The sequence below is a fragment of the Sciurus carolinensis genome, chromosome 9 (genome assembly GCF_902686445.1).
Source record: "Sciurus carolinensis chromosome 9, mSciCar1.2, whole genome shotgun sequence".
Classification (NCBI taxonomy): domain Eukaryota; kingdom Metazoa; phylum Chordata; class Mammalia; order Rodentia; family Sciuridae; genus Sciurus; species Sciurus carolinensis.
Genome location: NC_062221.1, coordinates 54,329,907 through 54,350,899, shown reverse-complemented (window position 1 = coordinate 54,350,899; position 20,993 = coordinate 54,329,907). Strand labels below are relative to the sequence as shown.

Sequence of the window (20,993 nt, the reverse complement as noted above, 5' to 3'; positions counted from 1 at the left end):
AAGTATCAATACAGGAATTTACTAACTCACTCCATATGAAGGCAACAAAGAGGTCACAAAGGAACTGGACATGGTGGCTCACACCTGTAATCCTAGCCATTCGGGAGACTGGCAGCAGGATCACAAGTGCAAAGTCAGCCTGGATAACTTAGTAATGCCCTGTCTCAAAATAAAATAAAAAGGACTGGCGAGTGCTTGCCTACCATGCATGAGTCCCTAGGTTCAACCCTAGCACCACAAAACAAACAAGGAACACTCCATAAAGGACACAGAGGGCACGTCTCACTACTAAGGTTAAGAAAATATAGCAAAATTCCAGCTCTAGTGTTCAATATAAAATCCTGGCTCCATTAATGAAAAGTAATGGGATCTTTCTGAGTTATGGGCACCCCATCTGAAAACGGGGACAAGACCTACTTCACTGACATCAAGGTTAAATGAAATAATACACAAAGAATATTTAGTAAATGCCTATCACACTTTAAAGTCTCTCAGTAATAAGGGAAAGCACATTTCAAAGGATCTTCCTGCATTCTTAGGATGCTCATTACTGGGTTTCAGTTTTATTTGCTTCTGGAGGCAGTTTCCCTGTCACTGAGACAAGATACTGAAGCAGAAAGAACTCTGGATTATGAGGTTCAAGTTCTTAACTTTACCTGTAAGAGTCATGAGACCCTGAGAGATTTTCTTTAAGACAAAGACTGGTCCAGCTTCTCTGATAAAACTAGTACTGGGTCAAACGGAAAAGGCTTGTGAGAGGGATTGGCAAGAGGTAATGGACTTCACATATGCCTGGCTTAATATGGACCAGAACTAGCTAAGGAAATCAGCTCAGCACACCACTGTAGAACCACAGACTGGTCTACAGAAGCCGGAAAAGTTTAGTCCTCTACTACCCATGAGTCACAGGAGTAGTTAATTAGTAAGACACAGTACCATCTAGTGGCCACAACACCCCTCTTCTCTGTTCCCCTAGGTGTTAGGGAAAGGCTGTAAGAGTTTCAGCACTCTGGTCATGTAAACTTTAATGGCTGATTGGTCGGAGCTGGAGAGAAAACAAATACACCTCTCTCTCTTTTAATATTAACAAATACAAGCAGCAGAAAGGACCAGCTGCTCTCTGCTGTTCCCTGAGGGAAAGCCAGAGCACAAAGCCGTTCCTCTGGCCTTCCTCCAACTGCAGGGCCTGCCTTGATCCTCCCTAGGCAAAGTCTGTTTCAGCCCAACTTCCCTCATCCCAACTTCCCAATCGGAATGGGAGGCACATGGTTGCTGGCGGTGGGAAGAACACTGCAGTTCAGCCTCTGCTCCTTTAAGTCTCAGCCTGGAGGTTGGCCACTCATCCTTCTGAGGCAGCTCCTCACTTGTCCTGATCCAGGAGTCAGGAAGGCAATCCATCACACCACAGGAGCTGGCAATGTGACTTCAGTCATCTTCAGATGACTCCTCTTCTGCCTCTTTTAGCCACTGGATAAACCTCTGCAGCTGCAAGGAGCAGAAGAAAGAGCTACTAGGGGACTGCCATGTGCCTTCTCACTGCCCTTGGTGGATAAAACAACTCTAACAGGCAGAGTCCCTGGACACTAAAGCCAAAGACCTGGGAACCACCACCTTGGCCAGAAGAGGGAAGCCTGACTCACCTGCTGATTCTTGCGCAACTGCCGGCCCTTGTCAGTTATGTCCCTTTTGCTGAACCAGGTCAGGATTGTTTCCTCAGCCAGGATCTCCAGCTGGTAGAAAGCCATCAGTACCTGCAGAAGGCCAGCAAAAGGGATCTCAGGGGCTTTGCAGAGTCCAGTAAGATAAAATGGATAACAGAGGGAGAGGCATAACCTTAGCAGCTCTACATTCTACACACTTCAGACAAGAGTGAACTGTCCACTCTGATGCTGGGCAGGCATAACTTCTGGAACTATTGCTGGACAATGCTCTGCACATTCCCAGGCTAATCCCCCAATGGCTGCCTTACTAGAATTAGCCTGTCTTTAAGCTGTACTGATGTAGCAATAAGCAAGATACTAGGGACAGATGGTGCTGTCCATGCTGGTCACCTAGGCCTCTTTCAATGCAGATACAGAAGCATGGGGCTCTAGGTGGTATTCACCTTGGCCACTGAAGTACCAAGAGTTTCATGCTCCAGGAAGAAGTCCTCGATGGCTGCCAACACTTCCAAATGGTCAGCTGCGCGCTTTATGTAGTTCCTAAAAACAGGACTCCAAGCCTTGAGCAGCTATGAAAGAAAATAGGGAACTACAATATATTTCTGAGAATGCACCTATACCTCAGTAGCAATGACAATCAATATTGATACATGGGTTTTTTGATACAAGAAGGCAAAAGGGAGATGATAGAGGTCCTGTGGATGCATGTCAGAGGGACTTGGGAGTTGTTGGCAGTCAGAGTTAGGGAAAAGAATAGATTTCCCAAGGAAGGTGAAAGGAGGTCAGATACTAAAGGCTGCCTCAGGTTATTCCCAGCCTACAGGTTGATTTATTCTGGTTAAATAATTTTCATAATCTGAAAATTCAGGTCTATTCTTCTTCTTCTTTTTTTTTTTTTTTGGTTATTGGTTTTTATTCATTCATTTTCCGAGATGGGGTCTTGCTATGTTGCTATGTTGCCCAGGCTTGTCTCAAACTCCTGGGCTCAAGTGATCCTCCTCCCTCAGCTTAAGTACCTGGGACTTCAGACATGCACCATTATGCTGGCTTCTAGGTCTATTTCTAAGTATCCCTTTGGGACCTAGTATGATCTGCATCCTGGAGTCTCAAAGGCCAACTGAACCCAACCTGATTACTTTGGACAGTCAAGGCTGCTGTAGAACCCAACCACCTTCCAAAGGCAAGGAAAAAGAAGCCAGAAGTAGCATGTACCCCATAAGACCATCTACTCCTGACTTCCTTTAAAGTCAAGCACAATAAGGATGAGTACCTCCACCCAATCCCCATACCCAGCCCCAATCTTTGCTCACAGGAAGCAGCAGGACACAGTATCGGTTTGGGTCAAGTGGGGAATCCATTTGCTGCAGGGGGAGCTCCAGGACCACGTGGCTTAACACCTCCATCACCTCCTTCAGGCTTATGTTGTAGGCATATCTGTTGGGAGACTGGTGTGACAACAGGGCCTTCACTGGCCCTTTCAGCATGCTGTAGGACAGCACACTAAAGGACAGGATGTCAGAAGAACACGGAAGGAGAGGGTTTTGGAAGGGAAGGTCTATACTGAAGCTAAAACTTAATGCTTTCCTTGCTCCAAATACTACCATCCTTCTCTATTTGGGACACTGAGGGAATAGGTTCCTATATGGGAAAGAAACACTTGGGAGAGAAGCTCTACCTGCCTTGAATTTCCCAGTGTAGAAAAGAACAGGGAGGGGCTCCTCTTACTTGAGAGAGTTGATCTCCAGGACTAGATTGTCACAAGAAATGTTCTCTTCTTTGCCTCGCTGTAACGTTCCCAAGACTTCATTCTGGAATACTAAAAAGAAAAAGTTCATAGGCCGACACCAGTCCAGATACTTTGCTTCAAGTCTCCTAGTCTTGATTTTATACAAAGTGTTCCTGGGAGGAACATGAGCCTTAAGCTAGCTGATGCAGGCAAAGAATAAACTGAAGGATTTTCCCCTTTGTCCAGGCCTCTGTGTCCCTGGTCACTCACCTTTGATGTCATCCAACTGAGGGGAGCCTGCCCGACTGTCCAGCTCCTCAGAATCCATACTTCGTTCACTTTCAGTTTCACTCTCTTCTTCCATGTTGATCTTGAGTCCTTAGAACCCAGAAAGGGTGAGAAAAAAGAAAAACAAGAAAAGTCATTGTAAGAGAGCAATATATCTCCCCTATCAGCATGAAGAGAGGAATGAACAAGTAATCTGGCTCTGAAGTAGTAATTATCCTTCAAAATATTGACTTAGAAGGAGGAAGGCAGGTGTAAGGCCTTGTTTACCCCACAGATTCTGCCTCAGTTCCTCCTCTTCCTCCATGTTCACATCTGCAGCTTTCCAGAGGTAGCCCTGGCCTGCAACTCCTACTTCTGCTGGATTGTAACCTGGAAAAGGTATTGATCTTTAGAGAAGGCCCAGCAGAAGCATCACCTTTCCAGAAGGAAACAGTGACTTTTCTACAGGGCAGAGAAATGCCTACATGCCCCATACCTTTCAGCTTCACTTTCTCCTTTTCTTGGTTGGCTCCAGAATCATCACTGAACTGGCCATCATCCTCATCTTCTTCTGCATCTGGAGGGTGCAAAGAGATCACCGAGCCCTCCGGTAGTGTTATATCTGGGCCCACTACCACCTAGGGGAGAAGAAAGGAGTATGTAGCACACATCTTCAGAGTGTTGAGGTAAGAGTGACCTTTTAGTTTTTATTTTATTTTTTAAACTAAGCCAAGTGGAAGGTAAATGAAACCCATGGATTTGGACTCTCAATTCAGGTTGAATTATTGGTAGAAACTAGGTCTCTTTGGTTTGGTGTTACAACCACTCAATTCAGGGCTTGTGTACAGTATGGAGCAGGTCTCACCTGGGAAGTAAGGACACAACGTGGCTTCAGTATAACTTGTTCCTTGACCTCAGCATTGTCACAGAGCAGAGATTGGTGTATCTGTGCTCCATCAGCTACTCGAACACCCTGCCACAGGTAGGCCTGGTCCAGCACCACGTTATCACCTGGCTCAGGATGGGAAGGGCTCCTGGTTACTCAGGGCTCCACCTCTAGGCCACAGCCTTTCATGGAGGATAAGGCTTACTGACACTAGCCCAGTTCCCACATAGTTCTAATATCTCATACAAATGCAACAGAAATATCTAGTCACTCTCTAGGCTCAACCCTGAGAATAGAACTTTGCACACCTGACCATTCTCTAACAAGTGCACAACCATTAAAGACTATATACAGGGCCTAAGAACTGGAAAACCTATAGGATTTCTGGGAACAAACTCAAGACACTTATTAGAATCACATCCATCTCTACAAACACAATCAAATTAGTCTGCCTCTTATACATTTTAGAATTTGAATCTTACTTTGTTCTTTTAAAGGGGCAGTATTGTTAGAAGCATCACTTTCCTACAGCCACAATGAGTTACCAAGAGGCTAGCCAGTTAATTATGGGGGCAGTAAAAAGAACACTGGATTTAAAACCAGAATCCCCAGAATTCAAGTCATAGTGCTGCCTCTTATTAGCTATGACCTTGGGTGAGACAACCTCTTAGAGCTTGTTTGTAAATTACGGTAAATAATACCTACCTCAAGGTTTTTGTGAGGATTGAATAAGCTCAGATATATAAACAGTAATACACTAAACAGAGATTATTATTGCATGTTAATTATCCACTGGTCCTGAATGTGACTATAGGGTGCCCTGGAATGTGAAGAGTCATCCAATAATAGGCTCACAGGCTACACTTTAAGGTATCAGTTGTCAAATCCTTTTTCTTAAGGTAGCCACTCTAGTTCTTTGTTCCCAAGGACTATCCTTGCTTCTGAAAACACAAGGTCCCTAGGTTCCCGTTTCTAGGATGGTTGGTTTGATTCCCCACCTGTGCTCACCAATGTGGCAGTTGGGGCCAATGACACTGTTGGTGATAGAGCAATTGCTGCCAATGACAGTGCCAGAGCCCAGAAGCACATTTTCCTCCAGGATGCTGCCATGGCCCAGGCTGACCTCAGGCCCTCGGTAGATGTTGTGTCGGGAATGAGTGCAGCTGTGTGTGGTGCTATCAGTGAAGTTGGCTTCTGGAGTAAGAGGGTAGACCCATCGCCGGATGACATCAGCACAGACAGCTGAGTACATGTGTAGGTTAGAGACCCGAGCACCATATTCTCTAGTTGTTACGTGCATGTGGATCTGGTTCCCTAGGATCTAAATGAGGAGAAGGAAGGTGAGGTCAGCCAAGCAAGCAAGACAGGAAGAACATCCCCAAGTGTAACACCTTCCTAAGTCCCCTCAGTCCCCCTGACTCTCTGTAAGAGCCAAATGGCCTGAGAGTTTTCTTTGTGGTCTGTTTTCCCAGCCTCCCAGCTATTTTCCTTGCTCCTAAGCCTCAATAAAACACAAGAGAGGACCAAAAGTTACCAAAATGCAATAAAATCCAAACTCTCTCCTACCCTCCTAAAGAGGCTTTGAAAGACTGTTCTCACCTCTTCATTCACTAACAGGCCTCGCACAAAATCATCTCGAGTTTGGTAGTCAAAATTGTCTGTGAAGAGTTGAGCCACCTGTGGAGGAAACAGGGTGGGCTAAGGTTAGGTGCTATTCTCTGGAAGCAAAGACAAGCCACCAGAGACCTGAGAAACCCATTTTGGACATGTATCAAAGAGCTCCTAAGAGGCTCTCAATACACTGGGGTCAAGATTACATCACCCTTCTGCTTTACAACAGATAAGAAAAAGGGGGAAAAAAATATACCCTGCCCTTCTGAGGAGACAAAAGACCCTCATAGTTCTACTCTTCAGATGTGTAACTCTGGCCCTGACAGCTCACCTGAGGAGAGCAGATGCTGATATGACAATCCAGTAAATCATATCGAATCTCTACTCCATCTCCACTGCCCTGGAACAGGCTCTAAGGGGAGAAGTTATATAAACTTTAATCTGTTTCTCCTACTGAAGTCAGTCACTTTCCCATCTCGGGGACCCCAGATACCCACACACCAGAGGAAATGAAAAACGCCGGAGGCCCTGGGTCTTCTGGAAATGCAGAATTCGGTTTGTGGCACTATCCATAGCCACCACCACATTGTCCTCATGGCAACGAGTTGGGTGGCTGGGGGAGGATTCCTTGAAGATCATTGTCATCACAGATACATTTTTTTCTAGTTTCCGCCTCAACCTATAAAGGATAGGAGGGAGAGAGCTGCAAAAGAGCAATCCTAGGGCTCTGTTACCCCATAACCCTCGCCCCTGCCACTTTCCCATCCTGACCTATGTTCCTCTAGGGCTCTGGTAATATTGATATTTGAGATGACATCTCCATACACAAGAAGGAAGTCAGAGCGCACCAAGGCCTTGGCATCAACATCACGCAGGACATCTCCCAGTGATCGATATAGCTCTGATGTAATTATTCGAACCACATTGAGGGATGTAGGGCGGCACCACTTGGATTTCCTACAGGAAGGGGGTAATGGGAATGAGTAAATCAAACATAAACATCACAGGGACCTTCCCTACCCCTTCCTTAATGAAATATTCACCCTCCTTCTCTATGGCTCTTTTGGGTTTCTGCCAGCGTCCACAACTTCAAAGAGATTAATGTATTGTAATTAAAGCTTTCAGCATCCTGTGTCACCAGTTTTGTTTTATGGGTTAGAGAAACATGGTTATTTCCTCTCTATACCTTGAACCCTGTCCTCCAACATGGATTTGAACTTAAAATCCTATTGAAACTAGGGTATAAAAGTACCCTAGTTTTGTGGGTACTTTGAAAGACTGTTCTTTCAAACATACTTGTCATGTTACCTTTACTCCTTTGAAGTCCATACAAAATTTAAGAACTGTCTGATGGTGACCATGCTAATATCCTAATCTTTATTTTCCAAGCTTCCATAAATTCTGAGAGTCACTCTTTTCCAAGATTTCAAGTAGGCAGGATTACAGGTGGGTGCATCACACCTAGCTCAATAAACATATTAAGGGCTTACAATGTGCCCGGCACTAAGCTAGGCAGTAGGGATACAAAGATGAAGGACAGCTCATTCTTGTCTTTGAGGATCAGTATAGATGATATTTGGACAATCAGTGGGGGGGGAAAAAAAAAAAAGATGTTATTTTAATAATTTATGTATTGGAGCTATTAAATAAGCTACTGGGACCAAACTTTATAAGTGAGATTCAGAAAAATCCAAGCCTAAGCATCACTCTTTTTTAATTTTTTTAAAATTTTTTTCTTTTTTTGAGATGGGGTCTCACTGTGTTTCTCAGGAGGGCCTTGAACTCCTGGGCTTAAGCAATCCTCCTGTCTCAGCCTCCTGAGTAGTTAGAACTACAGGAACTCCTTGGCCCAAGTGTTACTGTTATCTTTGTCACAGGAACCTCAAAATGGACAGATACAGAGGTTTAGCTGCTCACCTCATAAGAAAACACCCTTAGACCTTACGATAGGATCTAAATAGACAAACTTTTTTTAACCCTTTCCATCCCCCTTGAGTTATATCCATCCTGAAAAAAGTGGATAAAAATGATGAAACATAGAAAGCAAAGTTACAGGGCCTTACAGTAAATGTTCTTTGATTTGAGCAGCCTTCCAGCAGCAAAAGACAAAGGTTTCCTGTACACCTGTGGCAGTCAGGAATTCCAGAGTGTAGTCAATTAATGCCACATTGGCCAGGGGCAAGAGGACCTGCAGGGCAGGATATGAAAAATATTTGAGGTTTTTTGAATTGGTATGGGCCCTTTAGGTAGCCCATGACAACAATTTTCACTCCTTTATCAGTGTTTCCAAACACTGTAGTTTTGCCTTATCTTTCTAATTCAAAGCCTACCTTTGATGTTCACAGCATGCTTTAAGCTTCAAAATTTGAGGTGTTGCAATTTGGACATAGTAAGCATGGAATCTATTTGCCTATTATCAGACAGAGAGCTGCTGGGTCTTCTGACAAAGGATAATACTGGAAATTGATCACAATACCAGAACTCTAACCACTGCTAAGGCCTTCTTTCCTATAAAGCTTTCTTGAGTCCTAAGAGTCACCGGCTAGCCACCCCATCACTTATCACAATGAACAGCCATTTGTTTTTTGGGGGGTAGTTAGGGAAGATTTTCCCCAAAAGTCAGTGCAGTTCCTTCTTAAACCGAACTGATCCCAGGACAAGCTCAATCTAATTTCTCATTGTCTAGAAAATTCAGGAGCTTATAACAACTAACCACTAAAAATCATTCTTTTTTTTTTTTTTTAATTTTGCGGTGCTGGGGATTGAACCCAGGGCCTTGTGCTTGCGAGGCAAGCACTCTACCAACTGAGCTATCTCCCCAACCCTCATTCTGTCCTCTTGACAGATGAAGGTTGTCATTAAAACCTGGAAAGTAAAAAGTACACTAGACCGAGATCCTGCCGGCTTTTTTAGGCACACTATCTTCCTTTTGGAGGCAAAGGAAGGTTAAAAGGCAAAGCATCCTTCTCTTAGGCCATTGCATCTCTGTGTGAAGGTTTCCCTCAAATGCTGTTTCTACATTTATTCTTCTTCCTTTTTCCCAAACCTGGGGAGGACCATCCTGAGTGCCCTACATCTGCCAGTCACTCACTTGGTGGGGCAGTCACTGGGTATTAGACATCTGCCTTCTCTTAACCAGATCAACCCAATTTTTAGGAAAACTGGGGGGTGGGGGGAAACACAAGACCTTCCAGGGCATGCTTCAATAGCCAGTCGAAAGGTTAACTAGTTCCAGCCCCATCACCTCCCAGCCGGCTGGCTGCTCACGTGCCGGCGCTCACCCGAGGTTGGTCTTTGGAGATAGGGAAGAAGCGGCGGTTGAAGCTATCGGCCACCAAAACCGCTTGTAGGGGCGGCGGCGGTTCCTCCTCTGCCGCTCTGGCCACCCCGCCGCTGCCACCGCCTCCTGGCCCGCCGCCGCCGCGCTTGTTAGCTCGACTGGCCGGAGCACCAGGAGCCGCAACCACCGCGGCCGCCATGTTCTTCCCTCACAACCAACACTTCCGCAGGGAAGGCGACACCGCACGCGGTAGGGGACAAAAAGGATCCAGCACTGGAAACGCGAAGGACTAAAGAAGGGTGGGAGGAGACGCCGAGGGAGGAGTGCGCATGCGTCTTCCGTGTGCACCCTTTGGTGGGAGGTCTGAACTGGGAGGCGTGACGTCCAGAGCAGCTATCTGGGTCTGTGGGGACGCTGCGGGGTGCGATCTCTTAGTCGTCAGACTGTCTGCAAGTATCATAGGTCTTTATTTGCGCGTGTACAAGCTGAGATTCTTGCAGTGTGATGGCACTGCGGTCGCCACCAAGGAGCCAGACCCATGTGGAATTTGTAATCGTCCAGCAGTTTCCCTGCCCCGAGCCTGTTAAAAATTGCAGTCCTCGCCGCGCACGCCTGTAATTCCAGGGACTGAGGCAGGAGGATCGCAAGTTCGAGGTCAGCGTCTGCAATTTGGCAAGAACCTGTCTCAAAATAAAAATTAAAAAGGACTGGTTGGGGATGCAGCTTAGTAGTAAGGCGCTCGGGGTTCAATCACGTGTGTGTGTGTGTGTGTGTGTGTGTGTGTGTGTATGCGTTCTTTCTAGTTGCCTAATGGGACCTTGGCAACTGGAACCGAGTCCGACTTTCCCCAGGGAACTCATGATCTTTCTACTGTAGGAGGGACGGTGGTGATTCTAACAAATCCTGATCGTGGAGCAGGTTTGGTACAAGTATTGGCTCATTTACAATTAATATAATGTCTCTACAAGACGTCTTATTATTTCGTTCAACATTCTTTCTTCGGACGCCCCAGAGGCTGAAGCAGGAGGATCCCAAGTTCAAAGTCAGTCTCAGCAATTAAGCGAGGGGAGACCCTGTCTCAAAATTTAAAAAATAAAAAGGGACTGTGGGGATATCGCCCAGTGGTTAAGCTCCCCTGGATTCAATCCCTGGGAAAAAACAAAAACTCTCTTTTTTTTGCAGCGCTGGATGTCCAATCCAGGGCAACAGACATTTGTCGAACCCTTAGACGAAGGAAGTACATCTGGCTAGTAAGCGGAAGAACTCGTCCTGGAATCCAATTCGCTGACTTCATAGTTCCAGGATCTTTTTGACAATTTATGTGGGGATAACAATGACTACCTTCCTTCGTTCATTCAACCTATCAGACTACTCTCTGACTGAAGCAGAGCAGAGACGGAGACCGGGGTGGATGCAAGAACACAAGCAGGTTGAAGCAGCAAGCTTCCCAGGACCCGTGCTGAAAGAGAGCTACCCGTCTTAGGGAAAGAAGAGGTGGCTGTAGCAAGTAAACCAAGCCGCTATTGGGGGAAGCAGGGAGGCAAGGTCAGGCAGCCTAGGTGTCATTTCACAGCAAATAACTTTCCAGTAAGACACTGCCTGCCTTTTCTGCATGGACACCGACAGAAATCCACAGCCCGCAGGCTTCTGCTAGGTTTCTGTGCAAGTTACTCCCTCCCACCTCCTCTTTGCACTTGGGGTTTGGAGTTCTTGACTGAGATTTATTTACACGTGGCCATTCTGACTTGACTCTCAGTGTTCAGGTGCCCTCCTGTGGGACCCGGGAGTCTGTCATTCCTTCCCTTGCTCAGTTAATTAGCAAACCTCTGATTTTGGAAAATTTATCCTGGAGAAAGAAAAGCAGATGGCAATTCAGTAAAAGTTTTCAATTAAATGAATGTACATTGTAGAGAACTGTTTGACTGCCCTACAAATTCACAGGCAGCATAAGAGAGAAAAATTAAATAGGATTAGTGATTTGAGTGCTTGTAGGAATACACTGACACAGAGGTGTGGGTGGGTGTTGAGGGGGATGGAAAGCAGATCCAGTGGTGGATGTTTTAAATGGCTTCCACTACTTTGGAAAGTGTCAAGTCCCCTAATAAGACATGAGTGGGAGCGGTAAATAATTCAGGTCTTACAAATCAGCTAGATGAATTCCATTTTAATAGATGAGTCTGGAGGAGACTCACCCTCAACCTGTCATTAATTTTTTGTTTCAAAACTTACTTGAAAGGTATGGAAAACCACACATACATAATCATACACAAATTACAGAAAGAAGTAAAAATCCCTTCCCTTCTTTCACCCTACCCAACCCCAGGAGTTATAGCTATACCAGAGGGGCCCAGTTTCCCATGGTTCAACTTATGATTTTTTTGGGGGGGTACTGGGGAATAAGACCAGGGGCAATTTACCTCTGAGCCACAATTCCTTTCATTTTTAAAAATTAATAATAATAATATTATTATTATTATTTTTTTTTTTTTGCGGTGCTGGGGATCGAACCCAGGGCCTTGTGCTTGTGAGGCAAGCACTCTACCAGCTGAGCTATCTCCCCAGCCCAAAAATTAATGTTATTTTAAATTTTGAGACAAGGTCTTTTAAGTTGCTAAGGGACTTACTAAATTGCTGAGGCTGGACTTGAACTTGCAATCCTCCTACCTCAGTCTCCTGAGCTTCTGGGATTATAGGTGCAGATCACCTCACCAGGAGCCTGGCTTTGGTTTGTGAGTTTTGAATCTAGGATGGTGCACAAGTGATGTGCATTCAGCAGAACCTATACTTTGAATTTAGAATTTTGATATCTTCCCAGGTTTTCAATGTGTGGTGTTTTATTCTCTGCTACTGGCAGTCAGTCACTACATCACAAAGGTAAACAACTGACAGTCTACAGTGCAGTGTCGTCAGTGTTTTTTAGATGCATAAAAACAAATTACATGAGATTTTTCAATACTTCATTGTAAAATAGGCTTTGTGTCAGATGATTTTATCCAACTGTAGACTAAAGGAGCATGCTTAAGGTAAACTAGGGTAATCTAGGATGTTCCCAACATTAGGTATATTAAGTGTGTTTCTTTCTTACTAGTTATTAGTTTATGATGGGTTTATCAGGATGTAACCCCATTGTAGGTTGAGGAACATCTGTATTAATAACTTGGTAGGTATTTTTTCATTTTCCTCCTAAGTTTTTATATCTAGATCTAGAGATACATGCTCATACACACATTCAAACAAATATGTATACTCACACCTATCCAAACTTAGAGTTATATTTAGAGATAGTATGCCATGATTCTATGCTGGTACTTCAAAGCCAGCCTTCCTGGGTTCTATTCTAGGCCCTAATCATTTCCTATCTGGTTAACCTTGGACAGGTTACTAAACCTCCCTATTCTTGGTTTTCATCTTTGAAATGGAATAAGGATAGTACTTTCCTCATAAGGAAGTTGCAAAAATTAAATGAGATATTGTATGAAAAGTCCTAGAAAGCAGCATTGGGTACATGGTTAATGTGATCTATTAGTTAATAGGATGACATATTTTGCCTGCAACTTGGTATTTATTTAATGTATGGTGGAAGTAGAGAAGCTTAGCTATTTTCAGTGATTCTATAATTTTCCATGCTATGAATAGACCATTATTTATTCAACTATTTCTTAATTGTTAAGTGTTTGGAGTTTTGAAGTTTTGGTGATTACAAATAATTTAACAAGCATCGCCCTATATATATCTTTACTAATTTACATCTGTTTCTTAGAATTCACTCTTGTAGTACAAATCGGATACAATTCCCAGAACTGGGGACTGACTGGGAAACCTCCTGTGGCACTGATGGAGCCCATTGGAGATATGGCTTTATTGCTCTCCACATTGATTAGCATGAACACGCCAGGCTCAGCAGTGCACGTGCCTGCCTCTTTCCCATAGCCTCACCACTAGAGTACTTTGTCAACAATTTGGACTTTGTGCCAATTAATAGGGGGAAAAGTGTAATTTAAAAGTGCAATTCTCTTACTCTGAGTGAGATGAAAAGAAACAATTTTCATATGTTAAAGGATTTATTTGTATTTTTGGGTTCAACTATGCATTCTGGTTCTTTTTGTAAATTCATTTACTGATGTTCCTTGATTGATGATGGTGTTATGTCCTGATAGACTCATCATAAATTAACAACACTGTAAGTTGGATATATACTTAGTACCCCTAACTTCCTAGCCATCATAGTTTAGCCTGTTCTACCTTACATGTGCTCAGAGCACTTATATTAACCTATAGTTGGGCAAAATTGTCTAACACAAAGCATCTTTAATAGTAAGGTGTTAAATATCTCATATACTCACATAGATAGACATTTTGTAGACATGATGCGATGTGAAAACCCAAAACAATATTCAAAAATCCTGACACCACAGTACAATGTAGAGTATCTATTCTTTACTTTTGTATGCCAGTGGCTGACTGGGAACTGCAGCTTCCTACCACTACCAAGTATTACCAGAAAGAAAATATGGTACTGCATATCACTACCCTGGGATAAGATCAAAACACAAAGTATGGGTTCTACTGAATGTGTCTAACTTTTGTACCATCATAAATTAGACAGTAAGCAACTAAAAAAATCTATAAGTCAAGCCATTACAGGTGGGGACCATCTGTATCTGCATTTAGATTTCAAAATGAATCTTGAATTTCAATCAGTCTAGAGTGTAAGCTCTATTACAATCAGGGCTTTTTTAAAAAATTATATCGATACAACTGTATCCCAGTTGTTTTGAAGTGTATGGCAGATGCTTAATAAATATCTGGGGAATGAATGACTGGTTGTTGCTAGTCAATAATTGAGTCTGATCAAGTTCAGGCAAACAGAAGTAACTTTGAGCTCTCTAAAAGCTCAGACTCTTTTTTTAAAAATAAATGGTTAAAGAACATGTAACGTGAAAGTTACCACTTAACCATTTTAAGTGTACAGTGCAGTAGTGTTGATTACATTCATATCCATCACTGCCATCTGTTCATGGGACTCTTTATCTTGCAAAATTGAAACTCTGTAGCCATTAAACACTACACACCTATTCCCTACTTTCCCCAGCTCTTAGCAACCACCATTCTACTTTCTATGAACTACTCTAGGTACCTCATGTAAGTGGAATCATACAATTTTGTTCTTTTGTGACTGGTTTATTTCACTTAGCATCATGTCTTCAAGGTTAATCTATGTTGAAGCATGTTTCATAAGTTCCTTCCTTTTAAAGGCTGAATCATACTCCATTTGTCTATCAATGGACACTTGGGTCACTTCTACTTTTTGCTATTAAAACCAGGGGTGTACAAATATCTGTTTAAATTCCTTCTTTTACTTACTTTGGTATGTGCCCCAAATAAGTGGAATTGCCAGTGATTGAAACCAGGGGCGTTTAACCCCTGAGCCACATCCCTAGCCCTTTTAATATATATATATATTTTTTTTGGGGGGGGGGTGCTGGGGATCGAACCCAGGGCCTTGTGCTTACAATGCAAGCACTCTACCAACTGAGCTATCTCCCCAACCCCCTTTTAATATTTTATTTTGAGACAGTGTCTTGCTAAGTTGCTAAGGACCTCACTAAATTGCTGAGACTGACTTTGAACTTGCAATCCTCCTGCCTCAGCCTTCTGAGCTGCTAGGATTACAGGCATATGCCACTGCACCCAGCCCATGTTTAATATTTTAAGAAATTGCCATCACCTTTTTTATTTTACAGCACCTGCACTGTTTTCATATTCCCATCAGCAATGCACAAGGATTCCCATTTCTCCAGATCCTTACCAACACTTGTTCTTTTCTTTTTAAAAAGATATAATAGCCATCTTAGCGGATGTGAGGTGGTCTCATTGTGGTGTTGATTTGTATTTACCTAATGACAAATGATGTGGAGCATCTTTTTGAATACTTATTCATATATCTTCTTTGGAGGAATATATGTTCCAATCCTTTGATAATTTTTTAATTGGGTTGTTCAGTTGAGTTGTAGGAGCTCTTTGTGCCTTCTGGACATTAATCCCTTATCAAATATGTGATTGCAAATCTGTGGGTTGTCTTTTTTCATTCTGTTGATAGATTTACAAACATTCTTTGTTTCAATGGAAGGCTAACTGATCTATTTTTTCCTTTGTTGCCTGTGCTTTTATTGTCATATCTAAGAAAGCATTGCCAAATCCAACATCATGAAGCTTTTCCTCTATGTTTTCTTCTAAGTAAGTTTTTTTCTCCACAGACTCTACCTATAAATATCAAAATAGTGGTAGGTTATGTCCGCACCCCCCCACACACATTGATACATATACAGAAAGTGACTTTTTTTCCCCTCCTCCTAGATTCTTTTTGGGTCTAGAATAGTACTGAAAGTCAAGATGCTATGAAGTAGTTGAATTTTTTTTCCTATGTCTCCCTCCCTCCTTTCTTCCTTCCTTCATTCCTTTTTCTTTCTTCCTTTCTTCCCTCCTTCCTTCTTTTGTACCAGAAATTGAACCCAGGGGTGCTTAACCACTGAGTCACATCCCCAGCCCTTTTTTTGTTTTTGTTATTACCACAATCCCAAAGTGCTGGGGACTCGAACCCAGGCCTCAAGCATGCGAGTCAGTCACTCTACATGATGGGCTATATTGCCAGCACCCTTTTTTTATTTTTAATTTTGAGATAGGTCTCACTAAATTGTTCAGGGCCTCACTAAGTTACTAAGGCTGGCCTTGAACTTGTGACGCTCCTGCCTCAGCCTCCCCAGCTGCTGGGATTACAGTTGTGTGCCACCACGCCCACCTATTTCCTAGCTTTCTATAAAATGACAAAAAAATAAAATTCTGAGTTCTTCCTGTTCTTGCAACCACCTCCAAAAATACACTAGGCTCCAGAGGTATAACAATCCTTTGTTTTCTATGCTGAGGCTTGAGGGAAAAAATTAACCTTTAAGTTTTCCCCATAGATCGGTTGAAACAGGAGGGGGTTTTTCAAAAGGAACTTAACAACTTAAGGAAAAAGAAAGGAGAATAAAGTCATTAACACATAATACACTACTTTGGGGATGGGTGAAATGCTGGACAGGGGCTTTGACATTAGGCAACACTGTCCCCTAGAGGTTGTCATAGACAATTGAGGTACTTTAAAAAAAATTTTTTTTAAATGTATTTTTTAGTTATAGGTGGACACAATATCTTTATTTTTATTTTTATGTGGTGCTGAGGATTGAACCCAGGACCTCACGCATGCTAGGCGAACACTCTACCACTGAGCCACAATCCCAGCCCGAGGTACATTTTAATCTGGAGCATTTCTGGACTTTCAAGTGGGAACCAGCCGTATCCATGATGTACATGGAGGCTAGAGGCCCTGTGGAAAATAATTTTTTATGGCTACCCTGAGATCCAGACATGTACAGATCTAAAGAGAGGTTGAGCTTCTTGGATGGGACTGGACTGTAAAATGACAACAGGGCTCCTGAGACCTCATTGCCCAGAGAAAAAAGGATGACCCAGTAGCTCAGCCTAAGCATCAGGGTCTCAAGTCCAGAGGGAGCAGGGATTGCAAGCAGTGTGAAGCTGTGCCTGGACTGCTCTTTACTGAGGGATTGAACCCAGGAGCACTCACCACTGAGCAACATCCCCAGTGCTTTTTATATTTTATTTAGAGACAGGGTCTTGCTCAGTTGCTTAGAGCCTCCCTAAGTTGCTAAGTCCCTAAACTGGCTGTGAATTTGCAGTCCTCTTGCCTCAGGCTCCCAAGCTACTGGGATTACAGGAATGCCCACCACTATGCTCGGCCTTGCCTGCTTTGTATTAAGCCTCCCCCAAGGAACAAGTGTGATCCAGGAGGGAAAGGCTGTGGTATGAAGGAAGAGAAGTGGATAGGTGATCAATTGTCCCTGTTTGCCCAGGACTGTATAGTTTCAGCACAGAAAATCCTGTGTCCTAGTTTAAGGGAAACCCCTTAGTCCCTAGCACACTGAAATGATTGGTCACCATACAGATGGGTCACTAGGTGCCAAGAATTCTGCTGTGGGAACTCCCTCCCCAAGAGTTAACAAGGAGAAATAGCCTGATTTCTCCAATGCCTGGACAGGAAGGAGACCCTAAGTCTGGTGACCCTAAGGTTAGCAACACTGGTGCTGACTGCAAAACACCAAAGACAAAAGAAAAAGACTAAAAATAGCCAGAAAGAAAATATATGTTGCCTAAAAGGGAATAAAAAATTGACTATGCTAGAGTAACAAGGGAAGCCAGAAGATAATGATATAGTGTCTTAAAAATATTTGTTGTTTTACAGTGCTGTTCATGCTAGGCAAGTGCTTACTGAGCCTAGTGGAACTTCTGAAGTGAAGTGAGCCTAGTGAACTTCCTGTGTGGTAGCTTCAAATCCACATAGCTAGTTACACTTAAGTTATATGAAATTAAAAATTTAGCAATGCAATCACATTTGCCACATTTCAAATTCTCAATAGGCACATGTGGCTAAATAGTTGCCACTTTTTTTGGACAATGCAGATCTAGAATATTTCTACCATCGCAGGAAGTCTTAAAAGATATACCTGAAGTGGAAGGATAAAATTCTAGAACGAGGGTCTGAAGATACTGTAAAGAAAACACTAAATGCATGAGTAAATCTAAATATAGTTAATGATATAAAATATTAATGTCTCAACTGAAAAGTTATAAAAAATGCAACATTACCTATGATAGAAATCAGCAAGGAGGTAGTTAGAGTTAAAACATTCTAAATAAACATTTTAACTAAATAGTCTATCTAAAACATTTATTATTCTTGTAAAGACTGGACCAAGAAATACAATTCAGCAATATACTGTTTACAAGTGACCTACCTAAAAGGACTCAGAAAAGATGAAAGAAAAAAGATGAAAAAAGATACATTAAGTCAAATGCTATCCAAAATGAGTCTGTTGATAAATTTTACTAGACATTGAAATGTTTACCTTATAGTGTTAGAGTTACAATTCACCAGGAAGATAAAGTATTTTAAATTTGATACCTCTTAAATGAGGTTTCACAACATATTAAGTAAAAAGTGACGATAGGAAATGATTGACAAGTCCACCATCATAGTTAGGCATTTTAAATATATTTCTCTCAGTGTTTGATAGATCGAGCAGATATATAAGTGAGGACACAGAAGACTTGAACATCACATTCATCTTAATCTAGTGGATTTAAACAGAATTCTGCACTCATTTAATGGACGATATGCTTTTCCCTTAATGTTAACAACTCACATAAAACCATAGTACAATCATAAAAGCCTGGATGCTAAAACTGGTACAGTATTACTGAATAAACTACAGACTTTCTCATAATTACAATTTCCCTCTCGATATCATTTTTCTGTTTCATGATTAGATCATCATCCCACATCTCACTTATTTTTCACCTCTCCATAATCTCCAATCTGTGACAATTCCTTAGTGTCTTCTTGTGTTTCATGACTCTGACACTTTTGGTAAGATCTGATCAGTTACTTTGTAAAAGGTCACTGAATATAGTTTTTTCTCCTAAAGCAGTGTTTCCAAGATATAATTTACATGTCCTGTAGTTTGATTATTTAAAGTATATAATTCAGTTTTTTTAGTATATTTACAAAGATGAGCAACTAATACCATAATCTAGTTTTAGTACTTTAAAAAAAATTTTTTTTAGTTGTAGGTGGACACAATACTTTTATTTTGTTTTTATATGGTGTTGAGGATCAAACCTGGGGCCTCACACATGCCAGCGCTCTACCACTGAGCCACAACCTCAGGCCCCTGCCACCTTTTTTTTGTACAGGGGATCAAACCCAAGGGCTCTAACCATTGAGTCACATCCCCAGCCCTTTTTTATCTTTTATTTAGAGACAGGGTCTCTCTGAGTTGCTTAGGGCCTTGTTAAATCGCTGAGGCTGGCTTTGAACTCGCAATCCTCCTGCCTCAGCCCCCTGAGCTGTTGGGATTACAGGCGTGCACCACCACAGCTGGCTTTAGTACATTTTAATTTATCCCCAAAGACACCTCATCTGAGACTGGTGTAAAGACATAAAGAACTTCACAGTCCTCCAAAGAGGCCCAGCAGGTAGAAACTCTGAGCTTGAGGAAGAGCTACCTCTAACTGCTCTTTTTCTGCTGTGATGGTTAGAGGACCTACGGGCTCATGGCAGGGGACGAAAGGAGCTGCACACATGTGCTCAATTATTTCCAGTTCCTGCAGATGGGAGAGATTGTTACTTGGTCCTGGATTGACCTGGGAATTGAAAAATGCCTTCATGTGCTTCAGCAGGAAGAAAATGTTTGATCACTGGTTGTTAAAAGCAGACTATTCTAGGCTCTCCACAGTATAGATGGTTTGCTCTTCAAAAGAATCTCACAGCATGACTTACATAGGTTTTGAGGGAACACAAAATCAATAAGCAGGCAAAAGTCCTTATAATTTATTTAAGGGGGACTCAGTTACAGGAAGAATAACTGTTTGATCAGGGTTTTCCAAAGAAACAATAAAATAGAACACACACAGAGGTTTTTTTTTTTTTAAGAACTTTCTATTTATTTGGAAGTTGTGGTTAAAAGATACTAATCTAGAGCTATAGGGCTTCCAGGTCAACATGAACCATCCTGTTCTAGATTTGTATCATGGCACTTAGCTCAACTGAAACTGCATTGCCTGCAACTGCCAACCCTGTAGAGTTCCAGGTTAGTATGTATCTCAAGGAGATGTTGAATAAGATCTGCAAATTTATAAGAGGCATCAGCCATGATTTTCTTACTCAGAAAGTTGGACAGAAACATTTATTTTAAGAAATTGGCTCACCTGATGATGGGAACTAAGTCTATAGGTCAGGCTAAGACTTGGCAGACTGGAATTCAGTTGAGAATTGATATTATGGTCTTGAATGGAAAATCTGCAGGGTAGGCCAGCAGGCTGCAAACAGGCAGAGTTTCTTTGTTGCAGTTTTGAGGCAGAATTCCTTCATATTCAGGAAACAGCAGTCTTTTAAGGACTTTAACTGTTGGATGAGGCCCACCCACATATGGAGAGTAACCTGTTTTATTTAAACTCTGCTGATTATGTTAATTACATATTAAAAACACCTATATAACAACATGTAGATTAGTGTTTGACCAGATATCTGGGCACCATAGCCTAGCTACTTTGACACATAAAATGAACCATGTTAATGACCAACATCAATCAATCAAGGATGGCTCCAACTGAAGCAGGATTAATGAAAAAGGGAAGATAATTTTACAATGTGATTAGAATACTTGGAAGATTTTATGAAATTAAAGAGCCTTAGTGTTTTTTTTTTTATTTTGAGACAGGGTCTCTCTGAATTGCTTAGGATCTTGCTAAATGGCTGAGGCTGGCTTTGAATTTGAGATCCTCCTGCCTCACTCTCCTAAACCACTGGGATTATATGCAAGTGCCACTGAGCCCAACCCAAGGACCCTTATCTATTTATTTACTTATTTTTCATCCATAATTTTTTTTATTTGTTCTTTTTAGTTATACATGACAGTAGAATGCATTTTGACCTGTTCTTGTGGT

At 42.2% G+C, this 20,993-nt stretch overlaps 1 protein-coding gene across 1 annotated transcript; it reads right to left on the bottom strand.

The window, feature by feature from the left end:
* Nucleotides 1–1,008: 1,008 nt before the first annotated feature.
* Nucleotides 1,009–9,652, bottom strand: Eif2b5 (eukaryotic translation initiation factor 2B subunit epsilon). The gene is made up of 16 exons (XM_047564976.1): nt 9,433–9,652; nt 8,215–8,339; nt 6,923–7,108; nt 6,653–6,830; nt 6,483–6,563; nt 6,140–6,217; nt 5,549–5,861; nt 4,520–4,665; nt 4,151–4,292; nt 3,943–4,044; nt 3,658–3,765; nt 3,387–3,477; nt 2,972–3,095; nt 2,105–2,230; nt 1,641–1,751; nt 1,009–1,485 (listed from the first exon to the last, which is right to left on the bottom strand). Exons 1-16 carry the CDS (start codon nt 9,628–9,630, stop codon nt 1,426–1,428), a joined length of 2,169 nt encoding a protein of 722 aa, XP_047420932.1. The 5' UTR covers nt 9,631–9,652; the 3' UTR covers nt 1,009–1,425.
* Between the last annotated feature and the right edge of the window lie 11,341 nt (nt 9,653–20,993).